The 22,299-nt window shown below is 38.5% G+C and overlaps 2 protein-coding genes across 2 annotated transcripts; both read right to left on the reverse strand.

Annotated features, from left to right (window-relative positions):
* Positions 1 to 3,617: 3,617 nt before the first annotated feature.
* LOC132555974 (monocarboxylate transporter 14-like) lies at positions 3,618 to 9,293 on the reverse strand. The gene is made up of 6 exons (XM_060220361.1): positions 9,029 to 9,293; positions 8,780 to 8,923; positions 7,325 to 8,230; positions 6,438 to 6,617; positions 4,925 to 5,050; positions 3,618 to 3,939 (listed from the first exon to the last, which is right to left on the reverse strand). The coding sequence occupies exons 1-6, from the start codon at positions 9,291 to 9,293 to the stop codon at positions 3,755 to 3,757; spliced, it is 1,806 nt and encodes a 601-aa protein (XP_060076344.1). The 3' UTR covers positions 3,618 to 3,754.
* Positions 9,294 to 14,978: 5,685 nt separating this feature from the next.
* On the reverse strand, positions 14,979 to 21,992 carry LOC132555975 (uncharacterized). Its single transcript, XM_060220362.1, has 6 exons — positions 21,719 to 21,992; positions 21,478 to 21,621; positions 19,021 to 19,926; positions 18,247 to 18,426; positions 16,696 to 16,821; positions 14,979 to 15,290 (listed from the first exon to the last, which is right to left on the reverse strand). The coding sequence occupies exons 1-6, from the start codon at positions 21,990 to 21,992 to the stop codon at positions 15,085 to 15,087; spliced, it is 1,836 nt and encodes a 611-aa protein (XP_060076345.1). The 3' UTR covers positions 14,979 to 15,084.
* Positions 21,993 to 22,299: the final 307 nt, after the last annotated feature.

Genomic DNA, 22,299 nt, shown 5'->3' on the forward strand with positions numbered 1-22,299 from the left:
TATTGAGGAAGAAGGATTCACAAGAATATTATTGAGCTAGAAGGAGTCACAAGAATAGTATTGAGGAAGAAGGATTCACAAGAATAGTGTTGAGCTACAGGGAGTCACAAGAATAGTGTTGAGCTAGAAGGAGTCACAAGAATAGTATTGAGCTACAGGGAGTCACAAGAATAATGTTGTGCTAGAAGGAGTCACAAGAACAAAGTTGAGCTAGAAGGAGTCACAAGAATAGTGATTCACAAGAATAGTGTTGAGCTAGAAGGAGTCACAAGAATAGTATTGAGCTAGAAGGAGTCACAAGAATAGTATTGAGCTAGAAGGAGTCACAAGAATAGTATTGAGCTAGAAGGAGTCACAAGAATAGTATTGAGCTAGAAGGAGTCACAAGAATAGTATTGAGCTAGAAGGAGTCACAAGAATAGTATTGAGCTACAGGGAGTCACAAGAATAGTAATGAGCTAGAAGGAGTCACAAGAATAATATTGAGCTAGAAGGAGTCACAAGAATAGTATTGAGCTAGAAGGAGTCACAAGAATAGTATTATGCTAGAAGGAGTCACAAGAATAGTATTGAGCTAGAAGGAGTCACAAGAATAGAATTGAGCTAGAAGGAGTCACAAGAATAGTGTTGAGCTACAGGGAGTCACAAGAATAATGTTGAGCTAGAAGGAGTCACAAGAATAGTATTGAGCTACAGGGAGTCACAAGAATAATGTTGTGCTAGAAGGAGTCACAAGAACAAAGTTGAGCTAGAAGGAGTCACAAGAATAGTATTGAGGAAGAAGGAGTCACAAGAATAGTATTGAGCTAGAAGGAGTCACAAGAATAGTATTGAGCTAGAAGGAGTCACAAGAATAGTATTGAGCTACAGGGAGTCACAAGAATAGTAATGAGCTAGAAGGAGTCACAAGAATAATATTGAGCTAGAAGAAGTCACAAGAACAGTATTATGCTAGAAGGAGTCACAAGAATAGTATTGAGCTACAGGGAGTCACAAGAATAATAATGAGCTAGAAGGAGTCACAAGAATAATATTGAGCTAGAAGAAGTGACAAGAACAGTATTATGCTAGAAGGAGTCACAAGAATAGTGTTGAGCTAGAAGGAGTCACAAGAATAATATTGAGCTAGAAGGAGTCACAAGAATAGTATTGAGCTAGAAGGATTCACAAGAATAGTATTGAGCTAGAAGGAGTCTCAAGAATAGTATTGAGGAAGAAGGATTCACAAGAATATTATTGAGCTAGAAGGAGTCACAAGAATAGTATTGAGCTACTGGGAGTCACAAGAATAGTATTGAGCTAGAAGGAGTCACAAGAATAATGCTGAGCTAGAAGGAGTCACAAGAATAGTGTTGAGCTAGAAGGAGTCTCAAGAATAGTATTGAGCTAGAAGGAGTCACAAGAATAGTATTGAGCTAGAAAGAGTCATAAGAATAGTATTGAGGAAGAAGGATTCACAAGAATAGTATGGAGGAAGAAGGATTCACAAGAATAATGTTGAGCTACAGGGAGTCACAAGAATAGTATTGAGCTACAGGGAGTCACAAGAATAGTATTGAGCTACAGGGAGTCACAAGAATAGTGTTGAGCTAAAAGGAGTCACAAGAATAATGTTGAGCTAGAAGGAGTCACAAGAATAGTATTGAGCTAGAAGGAGTCACAAGAATAGTGTTGAGCTACAGGGAGTCACAAGAATAGTGTTGAGCTAAAAGGAGTCACAAGAATAGTGTTGAGCTACAGGGAGTCACAAGAATAGTATTGAGCTAGAAGGAGTCACAAGAATAATGTTGAGCTAGAAGGAGTCACAAGAATAGTATTGAGCTAGAAGGAGTCACAAGAATAGTGTTGAGCTACAGGGAGTCACAAGAATAATATTGAGCTAGAAGGAGTCACAAGAATATTATTGAGCTAGAAGGAGTCACAAGAATAGTGTTGAGCTAGAAGGAGTCACAAGAATAGTGTTGGGAGTCACAAAAAATAACCATTGACAGACAATACACAGATAAAACCTCCTACAACATTCAATGAAACCATAATTTGAAATCATCTGACTGTTGCCTCAAGTGCTACATCTTGACTGACAACAAATCATCTTGACGGCAAATTGGGGGAGGATTGTTTGCCATTGGCTTTACTCAACAACAACAAGTTGTCTTGCATTCATTTGATTTGATCGGAAACGGTACCAACCAAAAAGAAGAAACGGTTGATGCTCTACCGTAAATAAGGAATGGCTTTATAACTAAAGGCAACTTGCATGAATTGACGATCTGCCTAAAGTTACCAAAGAGCTAGCAATCTGAAAAAAAATGAATCGGTAAAGAACAAATACCACGCAACCAGCATAAAAACCCCGAAAATGTCTGGATTTAAACACTGAACAGCAAGATGTAGAGAAACATGATGAAGTAATTCAGAAAAAATGTTTTCCTTCAATTAAGGACACAACCAACAGGAATCCACCTTTCATGACATGACAGTGGATCAATGTCGTGTCATCTTTCTCGACTGATAACGAATGGGAGAGTAATATTTTGAAAAGAAAAGCTTGTAGATAATGATGGCTTCAACTGAATTGGTCACCAAAAAGACCATTCCCACGGAGTTCTTAGATTTAACAAAAGACGCGAAAGTGAACATCGCCTTTTGAAGAGTCAAACAATGGATTGAAGTGCATCATACAGCTGTTTCATCCTTCTAGGACTTTCAGTGATGTGTGTCTAAATTTTGAAGCCAAGGATTGACCTGTGAAAATAACATCATATTGTAACCCAAAATAGGCAATTTGCGCACAGATGCACATTACATAGCCGCAAAACAGAACCAGCGTTTCAGAAGGGTAAGTTTAGTCTGCTTCATTGATGTCATCTGACATGGGGATCAGTGAAAATCAAAGTTGTGTACTTTGTATTATGGTACAGTTTCGTCCATGATATCCAAGGGAGGATATTTCATGCAGCTTTAATTGAAAGAGCTCATTAAAATGCTACAGAATTATACCAATGGGGTCCTTACAGGAATTAAATATTCCTAATGGTGGGCGAAAATACAACGTTAAGGTAGATATAAAATCCTTTATTCACAAATTTATAGATTGGTTGGCACAAAGACACAAGATCACTATTGGAGACTTGTACAATTACAAACATTTAAATCATTTTCAAAATCTGTCGTGGCTTCACCCATCAAGATGAAATAAAAATAAACATTACTTTTAGTTGTAATACTTTCAATGGATTGAGGTAGACTCCCAGGCATTAACCTCATTGAATGTAAAATTCAGGAATCAATTTTCGACTAGTAATAAAATGGTGTGCTTAATACATCAGCCTACTATAGAATTCTTTCTGATAAAATAGCCACAGAGAAACTCATGGCCCTGAATCTAGAAGTTGTTTTTATTTGCTTTTTAATTTTAGCATTTCTGTCTTTATTTGTGAGATCATCCTTTATACTTCGAGTGTTATTCACAAACTGTGATACAACGAGCACAGTCGTCACAAAACCAATACAAAGATTTAATACATGAGGATTTGTCACGCAATAGAATGTTAGCATTAATGCTACATCGTGGTAAAGGTTATAAACGTCGATACATAAGCTTTACAAGTGAACATATTCTAGCTGACTTCGAACTACCAAAGATTTAAAACCAACAGACCGTGTCGAGGATTTGGTGCTGCGTTGTCCTTAATGTTGGCGTTATTTTTTCAGGTAAAACGTGTTAAATAGATAAAAGGTAGGTCGAGCAAATTCAAATTTGCCTGCCATTACAACAGGAACTGGATGACGTGACAACAGTGTCTGGACCCTCCTTTGTGTTATAGCGACGCTTCCCAACAAAAGGCATCAGTGACATGACAGCCGCCGAGAGAAGGAGGGGACCGCCAGCAAATATAACGGAGTAAATATAGCTCTGAGTGAGCTGGTACAAGCTACCTGAATAAAAAAATTAATTAAAGTCACATAAAAAATGCTAGTATTTACGATTGAAAGCTTCGCTGAAGAAACTAAAAACGAAAACAAAGGTTTGTCAAAGCTAGCGTATACAGTTGGTTTAGATGAAGCCAGTCTGTACTCACTTCTTCAGCTGAAGCCGAATATTGTTAATAGTCGGGAATCAAATTGCTCAAAAGTGATCTCAGTATTTAAAATATACAAGAGACCGTCTTAACGGAAATTTTGGACGAGTTAACATCCAAAAGAATTATAATATTCCTGAATTGGAAAGCAAATACTAGTAGCTGTGTTTCACACCAGATTTGCTGTAACATTGAACTCTAATGCCACTATTGCGTTTAAATTCAAAAACCTTTTGGCTCCGTCAAAAACCCGTTAGAACAATTCAGTTCACACAAATAAGAAATGATTACATAACCTATCAGAAAAAAACACTATTTTGGAGGGTTGATAGTCCAAAAAAATCTCTGATCTGTGTACCATACATAGGATCATAATACAGCCGGAACGCCTGATTTCATCACCATCTCGTACACTATTTAATTCAGTACATATACATTTGTCATTTATCTGACGAAGATGACAGTGTGGCTATCCTAATGTCACACAAATACCATCTATTCAATTTATGCTTACAAACTCGAAGAAAACATTTCACCTATAAAGGTTATTGTTTGGCCTTACAATTAAGGAATGCTTGTCGTATGTTACAATTGAAATATTTAAAACACACGTATATTTATCTGGTTATTATCATTCTACACGTGAACAAAGAAAAAGTCACTAAACAATGATACCTATCCAAGGTGAATAACTGCCTCCTTTTATTTAGTAACTAAAATGTGCCCTTGTTGGCTGCATGTATTTATATCTAAAATAGGTCAATCAATAATACAGAATATGCACATATAGGAAAGCAGATTGGACCAGTTGAGTTCTAAGTTATTGTGTTTTAAATTCTTACCAGCCATTGGTGGACCTGCCATGGCGGCAGGGCCTTTAGCCATGATGATGAGACCGAACGCTAATGTAAGATTGTCTAATCCGACGTATTCTACTGTAATCAGTGGTTGTGTGGGAAACGGGAACCCTGTAAAGAAAAAACATCACACATCATGGTTTCTGTATTAATCGTCACAGGATTCAGTGTGATGTAAGTGCTGAATTAGTAAACATGTATTGTAAAAACATATTCCTTAAATTGTTTCTGTACTAGTTTACACAACTCATACATAACTTAACCTGAAGGTCATGGGCTTCACATGGCGCCAAAACATGGATGATACAAAAAAACAGTTTCCGACCAAGAAGAATTGTTTACTGTCCATGATATGATCAATGCTAGATTCCACTTTAATAGATTCCGTGTCAGCAGGGACAATATAGGAGTGAGTTGTTCCATGAGATGAGTTTACGTTATGTAACTGTAGTATGTTCTTCATACAGCACCCGTTAAAACACAAAGCAATCGACAGATTCCGGTATAAACTGTTTAAACGTTAACAAATCTGGCAAAATATATCTCCCACCGTCTACGTTCCGGTCAATGTAAGCTGAAGTCCAATTGTTAAATGATGAGGTATTGAAGATTCATTCGCCGACATTTTGCATTGGTTTAAATGCATTTGAAATTTCATCGTCATTTCGAAGCATATGCAGTCTGCAGTAATCTAACACAGTAATATATATAAACATATATAGAGTGTGACATTATCCTATCACCATCCTGCACGTGACACGTCATGCAAACGGCCGCAATTTGCAATCAAAACTAAACATATTTTACAAAAAGTGCTAAACAAATCACTCCAACTTATGTTTGTGTAATAAAGACTCTTACTGGTCCAGAGGGAATGGTGAGAGGTCTTATTGTTGGAGGAAACCCGAATACCCAGGGAAAACCCACCTGGCTGGGCAGGTGACTACAAAGTTTTTCACTTCCGTTTGCAGAGAAATGAAAAACCAACCGTCTTGGTGAAATGCAATTACGTTAATAGTGCGCCATTACATTAGCCATATCGAGTACTCAAATACAGATGAGGACTTTTGATACTCGTTTTCTTCATTAAGAAAACGCGAAATTCACCCCTCCTCGATACTCCAGGGGTTACAATCACCTTCGTTCTCTCCACCCCTGGAACATGTCATGACGAAATTGAAGGCACAAGCGAAGTAATTTCATTGGTTCAATGAGAAAGAAACAGACCATTCACAGGCTGATACGCTCCGTTACAAAAGAACGACAGTTAACCTCAAAGCCATTACAATATACCGTTATACGACCCCGAAATTCGTTTGATGTAAGTCACAGGACGAAACATTGCACCTTCGATTTCGCCATGCTATGTTCGAGGGATGCAAAGAGCGATAGTGATTGTAACCCTGGGGTATCTAAGATGAAGTTTACCTGGCTGTGTAGGGTGTTGATGCAGCATTAGCGATTGGAAAATTAAACTGCAATGTGATGTTATGCTCACCAACAAAGAATCCGTAGACTGAAATAAAAACTACTAGTGTCTCAAATGTTGTACACAACCAAAATAGGAAGCAGGCTACAGCACATGCCACAGTGCCGAAGTTGCAGACAAACAGCGGACCGAACATCTGGATTGAGGCCAACAGCCCGCACACGAGTCTGCCCGCAATACTAACCACACCTGAACATAAAGATTTGATTACATTACCTACAAACATAAAAATGAATAAAGAAATAGATAAAATATAATGACTGAAAACATAGGACACAGACAAAACGTTGTTCATATATAGGGCATTTCCCCCCAAAAAATACCACTTTAAAATCTTGTGCTCGGACAGGATCAACTGAAATTCTTTTGTATGCTCCAATCAAACGTAATTCATATTTCATAGTGTCACGACATTGGCTAGTATGATAAAACGAGATTACTGAATGGTGGGTACATCTTTCTGTCTGTTGCGATATTTCAATATGGCACAGAGAACTAGTTTTCCGAAAGGAAATTACTGGCACACCAGTTGAGCAAGCATTACACTCCAGCATACGCTCCAGCGCAAACCAGTTGCGTTGACAAAATGCAATCCAACACACAGAGTCGTGTCAACAGGATAACGCGATATAGTATATTATTGGCGACGGTGAAATGATCTAACACTACCCGACATGTAGCCCATAGCCAAGGAATATTTGTATTTTATGTGTTGAGAAACGCCAACATTCGGTAACGTCTATAGCTGTGCTATATATTGTTGACCGAAGAATAATGCTACTATATTCCTATCACTTTTTCTTAAACTTTGTCTCCAGGCGATTACCAAAGAAAATGTTCGGTGTTGTGTTGCGTTTACAGATCAAATCAAATCAGATATAGAACAAAATACTCACCAAAGAGAATGAAGAGTGTAGCGATGTCCTGGCCGTCTAGTCCAATGAGTTCACTGTATTCGGCCATGAATGTCATTGGAATGTGTTGCGCCATCTGAGCTAGGGCAGACCCCGCCACAAGAAGGAGAAAAGCTGGATCCGTGGTAAACGGTTTACACGATCCTCTACACAAGCCGTGACTTACGTCATTCTCTGACGTCATACAAGACTCGATTTCTGCGCAAATATGATCTGTTCCTTCCATTTCCTCGACACGTTTTGATTGGATATACTTATTGGATGTGTTTGATTTTAATATGTTTGTACTTCCGGTTAGAAAAATATCTTTTCTGTCAAGCATATTTTGTGCGTACATTGAAACCTGTTCGTATTGCTTAGGTTTGGGATGATGAACACACTGAAGAGACCGATAAAGACCAAGATGAGCCGATGAATTTTCATTTTTGTCGATGTAGCATTGCGGAAGACTACGGGTGCTTGAATGACCTCTATTCTTAAAGTAGATAAATTGATTCCGTACTCCCTCGGTCTGTATCCAATCATTTTCATGCAGATATGAAAACGACTGTAATTGTTCATTCCCTTGTTTAGATGAAGAAAGAGAATGATTATGTGGTTTCGTCTCCAAGTTTATCGGTTTTCCGTGTCTGTTGGTATCTCCCTGTGTAGGAGGAGGGGGTCGCATCAATAGACCGGAGACACATATATTGAGAACGAAGCCCGCCCATAATAAAATAGTTGCTCTCCAGCCGTAATAACCAATCAAAAACTTCGTCACAGGAGGTAGGACGATGACACCTAATCCACTTCCGGCAGTAATAATGCCTTGCGCAACACCACGCTTCCTGTCAAAATACGTATTAACCAAAGTGACAGACGGCAAATAGAACAGGCTACATCCAGTTCCTGAAAGGTAAAAACAAACTGAATCAAGGGGTTATGGGTATGAATCGTGTCGACATTAACGATACCCAACAAAGATGACTAACATATGTCATCCTCACGTTAGATTCTTGAATTCCTGGTCCAATACAACAGGCTCGACGTCCAAATCATCAAAGCAGGAACTGCTTGGATACAGATCTCTATGCCAAATGAGAGTGATCCAATAATATCAACTCGTTCGTTAAAGATATTGTACTCCAATCGTATACACATGCAGACATCAATCAATAGAAAAGGTTTTTATCTACGAATATTTTTCCTCATTCGCCTGCTTAATTTCAACCTTTACATGGTCGAAACAGTCGAATAATGAATTTTAGTCATTCAATATTCATTATCTGACATAAACCTTATACGTGCTTGTTTATTTCCATTGATATTAACTTGCGTGTCGTTGCATAATCCTTACAATATATTCCTACTATCTCTGACGAAACACAGGAACTTGACGCGAATTCACAATTACACGATTAATTTCGTGTCAAGTCACTTTGGGACGAAACCTCCTACCTGTGATTATCCCGTGTGTGACAAAGAAGACTGCAATTGAGTGAGTTGCATAGCTACATAAAAGCCCAACACTGGTAACACATGCTCCTAACACTGTCACCCGGCGAAATCCGAACCTTCGAATCAACTTGCTGCAGACAGGACCTATAAACATTGATATCAAATTTAACGTATGAATGTTGGTGATAAGGATCGAGAAGAACAATTTTATATAAGTTTGTATTTGGCGGTGATTACATGGACACTTACCTACTAAACATGACATACCAACCATTATGGAGCCGGGAAGAGCAGTGATGGCAGGCTCGGCCCCAAAATGGAGGAGAAACTCTGGATACAGGAGACCATATATCCCAATAAGTCCATCCAGGCAGAACATGTTAAAGAAACTCGCGCCAACAACCACCCATCCATAGCCACCGTCCAGCAATTTTACGTCAGACATATCGTCACTTCCGGAATTCATGTCCCGATGCGCTCTTCCGTTTTCAGCAAGTTCGGATTCGCTTGTCATACCTGTGTTTGGCTCCTTCGTGAATCACTGTACTTAAATCGTCCATTCAGACATGTGAATTATCCCTTCAATAACATGTCTGCTCCTAAAAACGACAATCACATTAAAGTTAAGTCGTTCAAAGAGTCGAATATTCAATGATAAAACAGGCAGTACATATTGACGTAAATATGTTAACGACCTCGTGACTAGAGCTATGAAAGGTCGGTTTTAATGTAGGTTTTCTGGCAAGCAGGTGATAAGAATGTGTCTGCCGACGAGTTAGCCTGTAGATCAAATCCAACACTCGGAACTCAAATGTTCCGAATAGCTTAGGTATATACCACATATATTTCAAAGTCTTTACTTACAAGACAGCGTGTTTCATGTAAAAAAGGGAAAAAACAAAACTCCATTCAATTCTGTATTGGGAAGCAATAATACTATTTAATCAAATTGAACCCTTTTAAATATAGCTGGAGGTATTCTGAATATTTTTCTGGCGATAAAACAGCACGATTTGAATACGAGAAAAATGAGCTAATCTCTGGCATATTTATTCATTCATTTATTTGTAGCCTGGTGCGAAAATGAAAACAGCACTCTGCTCTGGTTTTTTGAATATGTTTAATTACGACCTACTTTTAACAGTTACTTGACATAAACATACGATAGTGTGGGGCATACACGATGACAATTAAAAATCGACATTTACAATTGTAGATATTACAAAAGACAAAATTACGTTTAAAATGTCTTAACAGGGATGATGAAGCATTACTGTCTACCAATATGTAGATAAATATAATTACTGCCCGATGTTATGTCCAGAATGATATTCGGGAAGGAGTGTGCAGAGTAGGGATAGGTGTTTAGGGTATGCGCGTGCATTCTTACTCAACCAAACAATAAGGACTGCTCCCTCACACCCCATACATACCGACGTGTGAAGTATGGCAGGGCCAGATTTACCTGACAAGTACCAGTGAGTAAAGTTCACCATACTACCTAAACACCCTTATATAGTATACACCACACACACACACCACCACCACCACCACCACCACCACCACACACACACACACACCACCACCACCACCACACACACACACACACGCACACCACCACCACACCACAAACACACACCCACACACACAACCACCACCACAACCACCACACACACACACACACACACACACACACACACACACACACATACACACACACACATATACACACCCACACACCACCACCACACACACACACACACACAACCACCACAAAAACCACCACACACACACCCACACACCCTTACACACACAACCACCACCATCACCACACACACACACGCAACCACCACAACCACCACACACACACACACACACACACACACAACCACCACCACCACCACCCACACACACACGCAACCACCACAACCAACACACACACACACACATACACATACACACCCACACACCACCACACACACACACACACACACATACACACATACACATACACACCCACACACCACCACCATCACCACACACACACACGCAACCACCACAACCACACACACACACACACACACACACACACACACACACACACACACACACACACACATACACACACACACAACCACCACCATCACCACACACACACATCCCCACACATACACACACACAACCACCACCACCACACGCACACACATACACACATACACACACACACACACACACACACACACACACCACCACCACCACCACACACACACACACACCCTTACACACACAACCACCACCATCATCACACACACACACACACGCAACCACCACAACCACCACACACACACATACACACACAACCACCACCACCACCATCACCACACACACACACAACCACCACCACCACCACACACACACATAGCAAAATTATACACTTAATATACGTTGTACCTTATTAAAATAAACACCGTTCAACAAAACTAAACCACGTGATTTTGAAGAAATAACGATATATCATAGAGAATTTTGACGTCCGAAACATAGAAATAGGGAATTGTTGAGACTAAATAAGTGTCAGATTCGAAAATTAACAATAGACGTTGATGAAAACTCAAACAAGTCAAACATTTATTTGCATTTCTACATGGCATAAAACAGTATATTTGAGAGAGAGTATGATTTTTTTCTACTAACATTAAAATCTACTACATCTCCGGGTTTGAACTGATTTTCGGACGCCAATATGACCTCCGTTCCTCCGAGAGACTTCCCGTGTTGACTTCATTCATTTAAACACTTCCTGTTTGAAATTGACTTTTGTTTAAAAATTAACGTTCAGTTATTTCAAATATATAATAACACCGTTTGTTTAGAAAGTGGTAAACAACTGAGTGCACGTGACCTTATGTTTACAAAGTAAACTGTAAAATACGACAGGTAATAAATGTGCTCACCTGTACAGTAACTAACCCTACAAACTGCTGACTACACGGGAGCCGAGAGGAAATAGATTTACTTGTTTTACATGTAAATGACACGATCATATGTATGTCCCAGAAGTTGCCCAAGTTCACGTAATCGTATTCATGAATGTCTGTTTTCGACGTGCCGGATCATCGTAACACAGATGCTTGAGTTGGCTGGTGGGATATACTTAACTATATAACCTAATGCGGCTATATAAGTCGATAGGATTAGACACGTGTGTCACAAGCCACTCGGTACTAGAAGATACAACACATCCTCCCGAGGATGTTAAATATGTGCGAGGTCATTGGGGTCAGGTCAATCGAAAATCATAGTGATTCGTCCGTCGTCGTGTACCTCAAACAGAGGTCTATGATGATGATTTTAACTGTGATGATGATCCACTTATTGAAACTCTTGTCATTTTGGGGTTGTTAAAATGACGGACCAAACAGGCCTGAAAAGGACCTATAAAGATAAAAGCACACACGATTGTTTACAATCTCTTCGCCTGGATTTCGGTTTCAGGGCATTGAACTTTTCAATGTTCTACAAGGTAAAAAAAAAGACCATACATTCTAAACACGTCGAGGCCAATAACGATAAGAAATATTTCCGTTTCATAGAAACGAGCGTTTCGGATCTAAATGCTGTAATATTGCAGTAATGTTGCTACTACGCTGGTCCTAGACTTAAACAAGCACTGGCCAGAATTTAATCCATATACCAGTAGCAACACATTTCGATATAACTTAAAACAAGTAAATGTGTATGGTGATACATATGTGTAGAGACCACGACAGAACATGGCCTTCCAAACCTCGAGTAAGGACAGTTAAACAGTCCCTGTCCGTAACGGTTTATGTTTCTCAGCAAGCTGAGAACGGACTGGCCTGTGTTGTCGTTGTTGTGTCGTTGGACAAAACACTTAACCTTTAGTAATCATATAATTTATATAGTTTTAACTTTTTCAAAAATTTGAAATATTACCTTCACATGGTTGTTCAGGTAAATGCCACATAGGCGTGTCTAGTAGTACTGTCAAAGTACGTATGCATTGGTCATGCAAGATCGGTCAAAACCAATACTTATGTCATCTTACCGCCAGATAATTACCTAGGTAGCTACATTTAACCTATGTGTCAAATATTTGGTACAAATAGACCCTCTTGATCGACTAGAAGAGGGGAAACCACACAGGAGAGACGAAGGAGAGAGGCTAGTCTCCATTGGCGGGACGCTTTTGGCTGAACTCTGTTAGAGTGTACTTTGTAAATACATGGATGTACTTTGTAAATACATGTAAGTATATTCTTCTAAAGTAAATATGTAGAGCAGAATTCGGAGTTCACTGTCATCACCACACTATTTCAACAAAATCAATAATACTGGACTCTACCAAACCACAAATACACATTTCATTATAGCTTATTTTTCATCGACTCTAAGTTTGAAGTTATCATCTACGATGGAAGGTTATATAGGTTTTAAGAGGAAGATCACAAACGTGTCTATATGGTTACAGTTTATATTTACTTTACGATATGCTTTTCATTTTTCGGCCATTTACAGTTCAGGAAAATAAAAAGTAAATTTTTCGCGCTAAATGAACAGCCTCACAATTAGTAAATATCGCGGGTCGAAAACAACAAAGAAAATATGGATATGTCTAAAGACACGAAATTCATGTAGTTTTAAATTCTGTTTATCTGTTGTCAGTTGAATGAAATAAAGGCTCTTCATGTTATTTCCGAATTCTCTTTTGAACGCTGTAAAATACCTCTGTCCACAATCCAAAGAAAAGATGGATGTTCCTTGAAACTGCATACAGTATAAGCATCTTTGGTCCCTTGTAATGTTAGGACAGGACGATTGGTAGAAATTCTCAAATATTAATTTTACATTGCAGTCGTATAACTCATTAACAGCAAGTAATGTTATATGATCAATAGCTAAAACTAATTAATGAAATATGTTAATATCATAATAAGAAAAGGCAGAGAGTTCATATCTCTGCATCTACTGGTATTTTTCTCTGGGTAGTCGGGTTTCCTAAAAACCTTAAACTTTAATGTCCATACATCACCAGCATGTGGGACTCACACAGGTGTGTTGGTTCAGGATGTGGTGTTTGGTGTGATAAAAAAATGTTTCAGACCGGCTAGATATACAAAAAGGTGTTGGTTAAGGATGTGGTGTTTGGTGTGATAAAAAATGTTTCAGACTGGCTAGATATACATAAAGGTGTTGGTTAAGGATGTGGTGTTTGGTGTGATAAAAAATGTTTCGGACTGGCTAGATATACAAAAAGGTGTTGGTTAAGGAATGTGGTGTTAGGTGTGATAAAAAAATGTTTCAGACTGGCTAGATATACAAAAAGGTAATGAATTATCTTAACAACCAATTCTGAGTAAGTCATCAAGATATACTTCCAATTTATTCACTTGTTGTTGGGAATAATCAAAAGAACAAAGTACTGTCAAATTTTGTCAATTTGATAGTTTGTTTAATACCGAGATGACTTATTAGCGTTACGAATATAACGGCATATATATTAGGACGTGATGCTAACGTTGATCAACATACAAAGACGAGGGAATTCATATCTACATCTATTCGGAATAACAATTCTGGCAAGTGAGAACTCTTACACAAAGGATGTCTTGTTCCAATTCCTATAGTGCTGTGTACCGAAATGGCAAAAGGACTATAAGAACATGAATTGACAGGCTGTTCACATGGGCGCGTTCGAACAACCTGTTCCATTATTGCTATTATCAGACTTGCCTTCATTAGGGCTATTTATATAAGTAAATAACAAACTCGCTGACCAATCTTTAAAAATAGAATTGTTCAATGCGATTATGTAAGAAGAAAAGCTTGCATATGGCCAGGAATTTTGAAGACAGGGTGGGTACCGTCAGTAAGAGGACAAGAACCGTGAGTTAGAGGAGCAGGAACTGAGATATAGTGACCACCTTGTCCGTCCTTCTTTCACGGGAAATAATGATAAGAGAATCGTTGAAAGACGGACGGACGAAAGACTAATCAAAGTCTCTACCATCTGCTGATATTAGTGATTAAGGTTTAGTAAGAAATGACCAAGTTGGTCAAGTTTGTGCAAGTATTTGTCGAGAAATTCGAAACGTTTACAAACTGTTTATTCAAATTTCAATCATGACTTGAACTACTTTCTTTATATCCGGATACACTCAAATACACAATGCCGGAAAGAGAAACTAGAAAATTGTTCAAAAACATCAGGGCAATTCACGAAACCAGGAAAATGCTAGATTCTATGCAATATAAAATAAACCCCTGTCTAAGTACAAATGACGTCATAACTGTTTTCCCTGTTCGCCGGAAGTTACGTCCGTTATATCCAAGGTGGATGGCGATACTACAGTGTCTGATATGTCTAGTGCATCAAGACGACGCTTTCCTACAAACGGCATGAGTGACATGACAGCTGCCGCGAGCAGGAGAGGACCACCAGCAAATATTATGGAGTTAGTGTACTTTTGTGTGAGTTGGTACAAGCTACCTGGAAGAAAAGAAACGAATCCATTAACAGCTGATTGAAAAAAAAAACGAAAAACAAAATCAAAACCAAAACCAAAACAAATACTGCCAGCATAAACGATTCCTGTATCAACGATAATAGTTATCGTGTAATGACGGCAATTCCTGGTTGTTCTGTGTTTGTAATGGCAGATTTCTACTTAAGCCTTCGTGTGTTTCATCATGTTTCAGTTGTTATATCTCGTGTTTTCGTTTGGGAACATGACATTGCCTACTTGGATTAACCAAGATTCAAAAGGCGGTTGTCGTCGATGTAGCAGAAGACGCTTGCTCTTTCGGAACACCTGGTGTTATTTTCTTTGCAATATGCCCACCTGTAAATATTTCTTTTTTTCGCATTTTGCGCTCGTTTTCCTGAATTTAAGTTTGGATTATGATTATTTTCATGGGCTAATTTGTCAGCTTGTTTCGAAAACCATAAATGGTTATTTGATAAGCTCCAAGGATATAGTAATCGAAAATAAAGTCACAGATTTCGTCTTTCTGATTTCTCAAGTAGAGTATGTGTTAGCGGTCGATGTAAACCGAAACGTTAAGATACCAAAAAGAGACTTTGATTCTTTTCCAAAACATTAGCATTTCAAAAACTGATCGAAAAGGTTTGAAAAGCCTACGCCGTAGAATTGAACACGATAAAAATGAAATTGAAAGCACTGGAAACATGCTAAAACATTCTCCTCTTTTGTATCTCTAGTTCCTTTCAAATCAAGTGAAAGAAATTACGCAAACTGAATAATGATTAAACTTCCTCATACAACATGAACATGTCACATTAGCATTGAATACTACGGTGTTCTCATCTTCGATTAATAAGTTGTTATAACACTATAGTAAAGTTATATATTCTCGGTATGGCTAGTCGCAACTGTTAGAATTTGCGACTTAAGAACTTGTTTGTCAGTACATTTAATATTCACACAATTGCTGAATAGTCTTAATACTTCTCCTGATAATGTTTTCCCTGATTAAGTCTTGGGGAGTCATCCATTTGTCTGACTGTAAACCCCGTCCGATTCGGCACCATTTGAAGCTAAACATCCCGCTACTGGTTTTACTTCACTGACCAAGCAACTGGTTGCTTTCTTATCTATGTTCAGATGCATTTAGACATATCCGTCCTTCTACACAACTCTCTCTTGTATTTCAGAAATATTATTGTTGTATAAAATCGACATCTTTTTTTTCTACACGTCTTGTTCCCAGAGACGAAGTAAGAAACCATACTTCAAAATGCAAATTAAGAAGAAGGAAAGTAACAACAAATTTTTGATACATTCACCAAACTTTAAATATTTTTAAATATCTTAGCTGACGTCTTTGTTATCCTACAATCTGAGGTTGAGAAGAATCAAGTGTTTTATTCTTACCAGCCATTGGTGGACCTGCCATGGCGGCAGGCCCTTTAGCCATGGTGATGAGACCATACGCTAATGTGAGATTGTCCAATCCAACGTATTCTACTGTAATCAGTGGTTGTGTGGGGCAGGAGAAACCTGTTAAATGAAAACGCAGTCTCAATGTACACGTGCTAATTTTGCGTAATTCTGTTTAGAAAGACTATGTTTTTCAGTTTATCCTCACGGGATCTCTGGTAACAAGTTTTCTGCTACCAACCGAGTCGGGGATAAATTTCCTCTAGCCGAGACCTTAGGAACCAGCTAATATTTTACCAGGTTTATAAGCACTATCGCCATCGCGTCTTTCATGTCTTCGGAAGATGATGCTTTTATATACAGCTTATTTTTGTAAAGTGTGTTTACATCATAAAATGAAAGGGATACGTTCGGAAACAGGGCAAAATTGCTCGGACTGCTTCGGACTTCATAGTTGATAATATAGCACAATGAGAATTAATTCACTACACACTTTATATTCATTTGTGTATTGCGTTTCATACAATATGAATGACAATGAGTTCATATCACCGGTAAATGGTATTTAAAACTCCTAAATTTGCATTGTTTTTATTTTACTTTAGCTTTTGAGTCATGAAACAACGATAGTTGCTAAGGTATATACACGAACTGGACATGATACTATAACACTAATTGTTTAGTTACGTTGTATTCATCCGGTGTACTTCAAACTTCCTGTATGTGAAACTGTGAAAGCCTAGATTCACTGGATAAGACACTAAAGGCTAGGAACGTTTATGATGGTTTATAGATGTATGATAAAACTTAGTTGGGAATATGGCATTATGTATGTATTATGTATGTTACTAACAGCATTATCGAGCTAGATATACGGGAGATATAGCAATGTTTTTTTTATATGTAGCGTTTGTAAAATGTTTTAATCTCTATCTCAAATCATTATTTTCTGACCCTGAAAAATGATCTAACATAACGTATTGACACATCGTCAAACGTCAGGTGCAACTAGTAACTAAAGGTATGGAATTTCCGATTTATGTAGATTCGAACTATCCGCACTGTGAAAATTATGTAAAAGAAACTATGTGTTTACAAGATTGATGTAAACATGTACACAAGTGTATTCACTAGTGACTAGGTCAGATGCATAGTCTGACCCAAGCGTCATTCGATCGTAGATTTAATCTCCCTGCTATATATATTTGTGTATTTATTTTAAAACATTTTACAAAGGAAAACAGCTGGCTTGGTGGAAACATCTGGAAATATTGAGCGGCAATACGTGTATATGAAAGGGTGACTGTGTATTCTTTAAGGTTTAGCGAACCTCTGTGGCGGCCACAATAATAATCGGTTTTTTTTTAATTATTTCAATTACTCACAGCCCTACGGAAGCCTACAAACACCCATAATTATCAACATTAAAAAATATTGATTGTATTATGATGGGATCATTACATGTTTATTCCTGGTTTCCGTACAACGCCTTGCTTAATTATATAATTGCGTGGAAAAATAAGCTGTTCACAGTGTGTCACTCACCGACAAAGAATCCGTAGACTGAAATAAAAACTACTAGTGTCTCAAATGTTGTACACAACCAAAACAGGAAACAAGCTACAGCACAGGCGAAAGTGCCAAAGTTACAGACAAAGAGTGGACTGAACATCCGGATCGAAGCCAGCAGTCCGCTCCCGAGTCTGCCCGCCATATTCACCACACCTGGTCAAAACAAAACCCGATTAAACTGTTGAAATACATTTAACATCTGTATATTTTCAAAAAGGCAAATTCTGAAGCACGTGCATTAACTTTCTTCTTTTTTCTGAAAAGAAGAAAAGGATGATCTGGTGCATATGTAGATGCAAATCAGACACTCTAGGGTTACTTCTTTACGTCTTTTATCATGCTGAAAATGGCTAGGGACGTGCGTACATGGAAATACATAACAATAAGTGTTGACTTTTGACTTTATCTATAGCTTACCCACAGAGCACACTAGTTGGTATGAACTTGTGTATCTGATTATAAACTTCTCAACTGATTTTTCTCGGAGAGTGTGATAATTGGGAAGGAGAGAAAGGTTTGTAGGTATATTCCTTTCGTCGCCTTCTTTCATGTTACTACCAGCGGCAACGGTCCATGAAAGGATTTCTTTCAATATAATTGTTTCCCTTTTTTCTTCTTATCATTTCTTTTCTGATAAACCGTTCTTTGAAATTTGTCCTTCTCTATGATTTCCATGATTTAAAAGTGTTCAACAACTATTGAACGATTTTCAATAATTATCCAATCAAATCTCACCATTACACTTACCAAAGAGAATGAAGAGTGTAGCGATGTCCTGACCGTCTAGTCCAATGAGTTCACTGTATTGGGCCATGAATGTCATTGGAATGTGTTGCGCCATCTGAGCAAGAGCACAACCCGCCACAAGAAGGAGAAAAGCTGGATCCTTGGTAAACGGTTTACACGATCCTCTACACAAGCCGTGGCTTACGTCACTATCTGATATCACACACGACACAATTTCAGGTTCTGTTGGTTCACTTTTCTCAATACGAATTGATTGAACGGATTTATTGGACACGTATGATTTCAACATGCTTGTACTTCCTGTCAGAAAAATGTCTTTTCTGTCAAATATGTTATTTCCATATTCTGACCTCTGTTCGTGTCGATTATGTTTGGCTTGTTGAATACACTGAAGAGATCGATACAGACCAAGACGGTCCTGTTGAATTTCAGTTCTGTCTATGTTGCGATGCGGAAGACTGCGGGTACTTGAAAGATCAGCATTACCAACGTAAATGAACTGATTTTGTGCCATTCTGTCCTGGATGCCTTCATTATGTATGCTTTTATTTTCATGCAGAGATAAAAACGACCGTAAACATTCTTCCTGTTCCTTACTTAAATGATCGTGATGTTTTGTATTCAATTTACTCCTGTTGTTGTGTCTGTTGTTATCTCCCTGTGTAGGAGGAGGGAGAGGGCGCATTAGTAAACCGGAGACACATATATTTAGAACGAAGCCCGCCCACAATAAAATAGTTGCTCTCCAACCATAATAACCAATCAAAAACTTTGTCAGTGGCGATAGGACAATGACACCTAGCCCACTTCCGGCAGTAATGATGCCTTGCGCAATTCCACGCTTCCTGTCAAAATAGGTGTTAACCAAAGTGACAGATGGCAAATAGAACAGGCTACATCCAGTTCCTGAAAGATAAATATATTCTGAAATGTGGTTTATGTGCATCAACAATGTCTACATCAACACCATACCTTCTGCCCCACTGCAATGTTCTGATGAATTGAGGTTTTGACAAAAAATGTATCATCGTCGGTTCCACATTCTTGATTCTTGAATATCATTACAATTCGCAAAAGACTGGAGTTTGACATTTAGATCCATTGAGTTTCCCTTTTTTTAATGCACCTTTTAAATATTTCCAAAGTGATGTTCTGTCACATTTTACCGTTTGTATGGGGGTGTGAGAGGGTGTGAGTGTGTTCCTGTCACATTTTACCGTTTGTATGGAGGTGTGAGAGGGTGTGAGTGTGTTCCTGTCACGATTTACCGTTTGTATGGAGGTGTGAGAGGGTGTGAGTGTGTTCCTGTCATGGATTACAGTTCCATTTCTGTTCTGTTCAAAATGTCTTAACTAGAGTTTTCTATTTTGATATCTAAATATCTATCATATAACATAATGTCATACGTATTCATGCCAAGTAAGATTTTACTTACATTAACATTTGTAAAGCTATGTATACCTACATGATTATCTCTTTATCAACTTTGATTATCTCCCCTTTCTCCTGTCAGTAAGGACGACGATCAGTTCCCTTCCATATATTCGATTGGGAAACCTGCCTGGCAGTTACAAGCAACACTATGAATTACCGAAAATAATCAGAACTGTACTAATCAACGAAACCATCACTTAAGCTCACATATTTAACACATTAAAACATATTTTGGCGAAAAAGTAAATAGCAATTGTGATTAGGGGCTGCTCATTTGCAAAGATTCAAACACATCACGAGCAATACTCGACTGTCAATGTACCTGCAACCTTAACTGCGTCAGTAACTCCACCCACCTGGGAAAAACTATCCATTTTCGGATGCCAAAATCGCTCATGATTCTTCGTTAAGAATCGTCCGAAGTTTTTAATTGTTGGGATATTGTATGCCCCGGGATCGTAAGATCCGGGCCATAGTGTTTTTGTGCACTCTGTTTTTCTGTTGTCAACTTAAACTTAGTCCATCACTATTACACCGTAAGAGGTAGGACTTTCATATTTGGCGTGTGTGCTCTTTGTGACAATGCCTTTCCGATTGTACCATGTTTTTGACAATCAATGTTTGAAAAATTGTAGCATTGACTATAACTATTGAACTTAAAACTGTCAATGAAGACCATGGAGACACAAGGATTTCACAAAGTGTGAGTGCACTTAACGAATGCCTTACACAGTACAGTTTTAATGTCCCACTTCAGCATTTTGTTGCAACAGGGGGCAATAGTGTTTCATAAACACATTTTTTCACCATATGTTATACAGAAAAATAATCGCTAGTCTTCATAAAACACCGTAAAATGAGTGAATCATGCGGTGGAACATTGTGTTGTCCACGCAATCAAATGCTGAAGAGTTGTAGCTCTTTGCAACTCGATGATGAAAGGTCAACAATTACCGACTTTTTGATCCAATTATACACAATAATATATCTGGTGTTCCGACTATCTGGGACGAAATAATATACCTGTGAGGATGCCATGGGTGAAAAACAGCACCGTCATGGAAGGGCTGGCGTAACTACATAAAAGTCCAGCACACGTTACAAAGGCCCCCAAAACTGACACCAGACGGACACCAAACCTTCGGATCAACTTACTGCAAACGGGACCTACAAATACAACACATTTCAATACATGTAGAAGTCGGTGGCGAGGAACAAAGACCAAGATTATTATGGACAACTGTAAATGGTATGTAACACTCACCTAGAAAGCAACACATTCCTACCACGAGGGAGCCAGGAAGAGCAGTGAAGGCAGGGTCGGCCCCAAAATGAAGGAGAAGCTCTGGATACAGGAGACCATATATCCCAATAAGTCCATCCAGGCAGAACAAATTAAAGAAGCTCGCGCCCACTATCACCCATCCATAGCCACCGTCCGGTATCTTCATGTCAGACATATCGTCACTTCCGGAATTCCTGTCCAGATGTGTTGTTCCCTGGTTGTTCTTTTGTGGTGGATTGGATTTGTAGGACATTGTTAGATGTCTCCCGTCTGAACTTGTACTTAAATCATTCATTATTTCATGAAATCATCCGGTATAGCATGTCCTTGAATACAGCAATAACACTTAATTCGGGCGTAGTTCACGGAGTCCAAAATCCGATAAAATACATATTAACTTGAATTGTGATTAAGGCTGGTAAAAGGCCGGGTTTATGTCAAGTGGATGATAAGGACCATTACATAGCCTTTGACCCCAAGACGGCCTTCGGAAAACGTTATTTGTGAAGGTTCCGAATGATGATAACGTGAAATAAAATTCCAATAAATATATTTAGTAC

This window comes from Ylistrum balloti, unplaced genomic scaffold (assembly GCF_031769215.1).
Source record: "Ylistrum balloti isolate Yb309-2 unplaced genomic scaffold, AGI_CSIRO_Ybal_v1 Utg370532, whole genome shotgun sequence".
Taxonomy (NCBI): domain Eukaryota; kingdom Metazoa; phylum Mollusca; class Bivalvia; order Pectinida; family Pectinidae; genus Ylistrum; species Ylistrum balloti.

Excerpts from the sequence above, each read along its gene's own strand:
- LOC132555975 (XM_060220362.1), bottom strand. The coding sequence starts at position 21,992 with ATGTCCTACAAATCCAATCCACCACAAAAGAACAACCAGGGAACAACA. Across the intron at positions 16,822-18,246 it reads AGTCTACGGATTCTTTGTCG|GTTTCTCCTGCCCCACACAA; the intron begins GTGAGTGACACA and ends TTCATTTAACAG. Across the intron at positions 15,291-16,695 it reads GGCAGGTCCACCAATGGCTG|GTAGCTTGTACCAACTCACA; the intron begins GTAAGAATAAAA and ends CTTTTCTTCCAG.
- LOC132555974 (XM_060220361.1), bottom strand. The coding sequence starts at position 9,293 with ATGACAAGCGAATCCGAACTTGCTGAAAACGGAAGAGCGCATCGGGAC. Across the intron at positions 6,618-7,324 it reads TACACTCTTCATTCTCTTTG|GTGTGGTTAGTATTGCGGGC; the intron begins GTGAGTATTTTG and ends CTTTATGTTCAG. Across the intron at positions 3,940-4,924 it reads GGCAGGTCCACCAATGGCTG|GTAGCTTGTACCAGCTCACT; the intron begins GTAAGAATTTAA and ends TTTTTTATTCAG.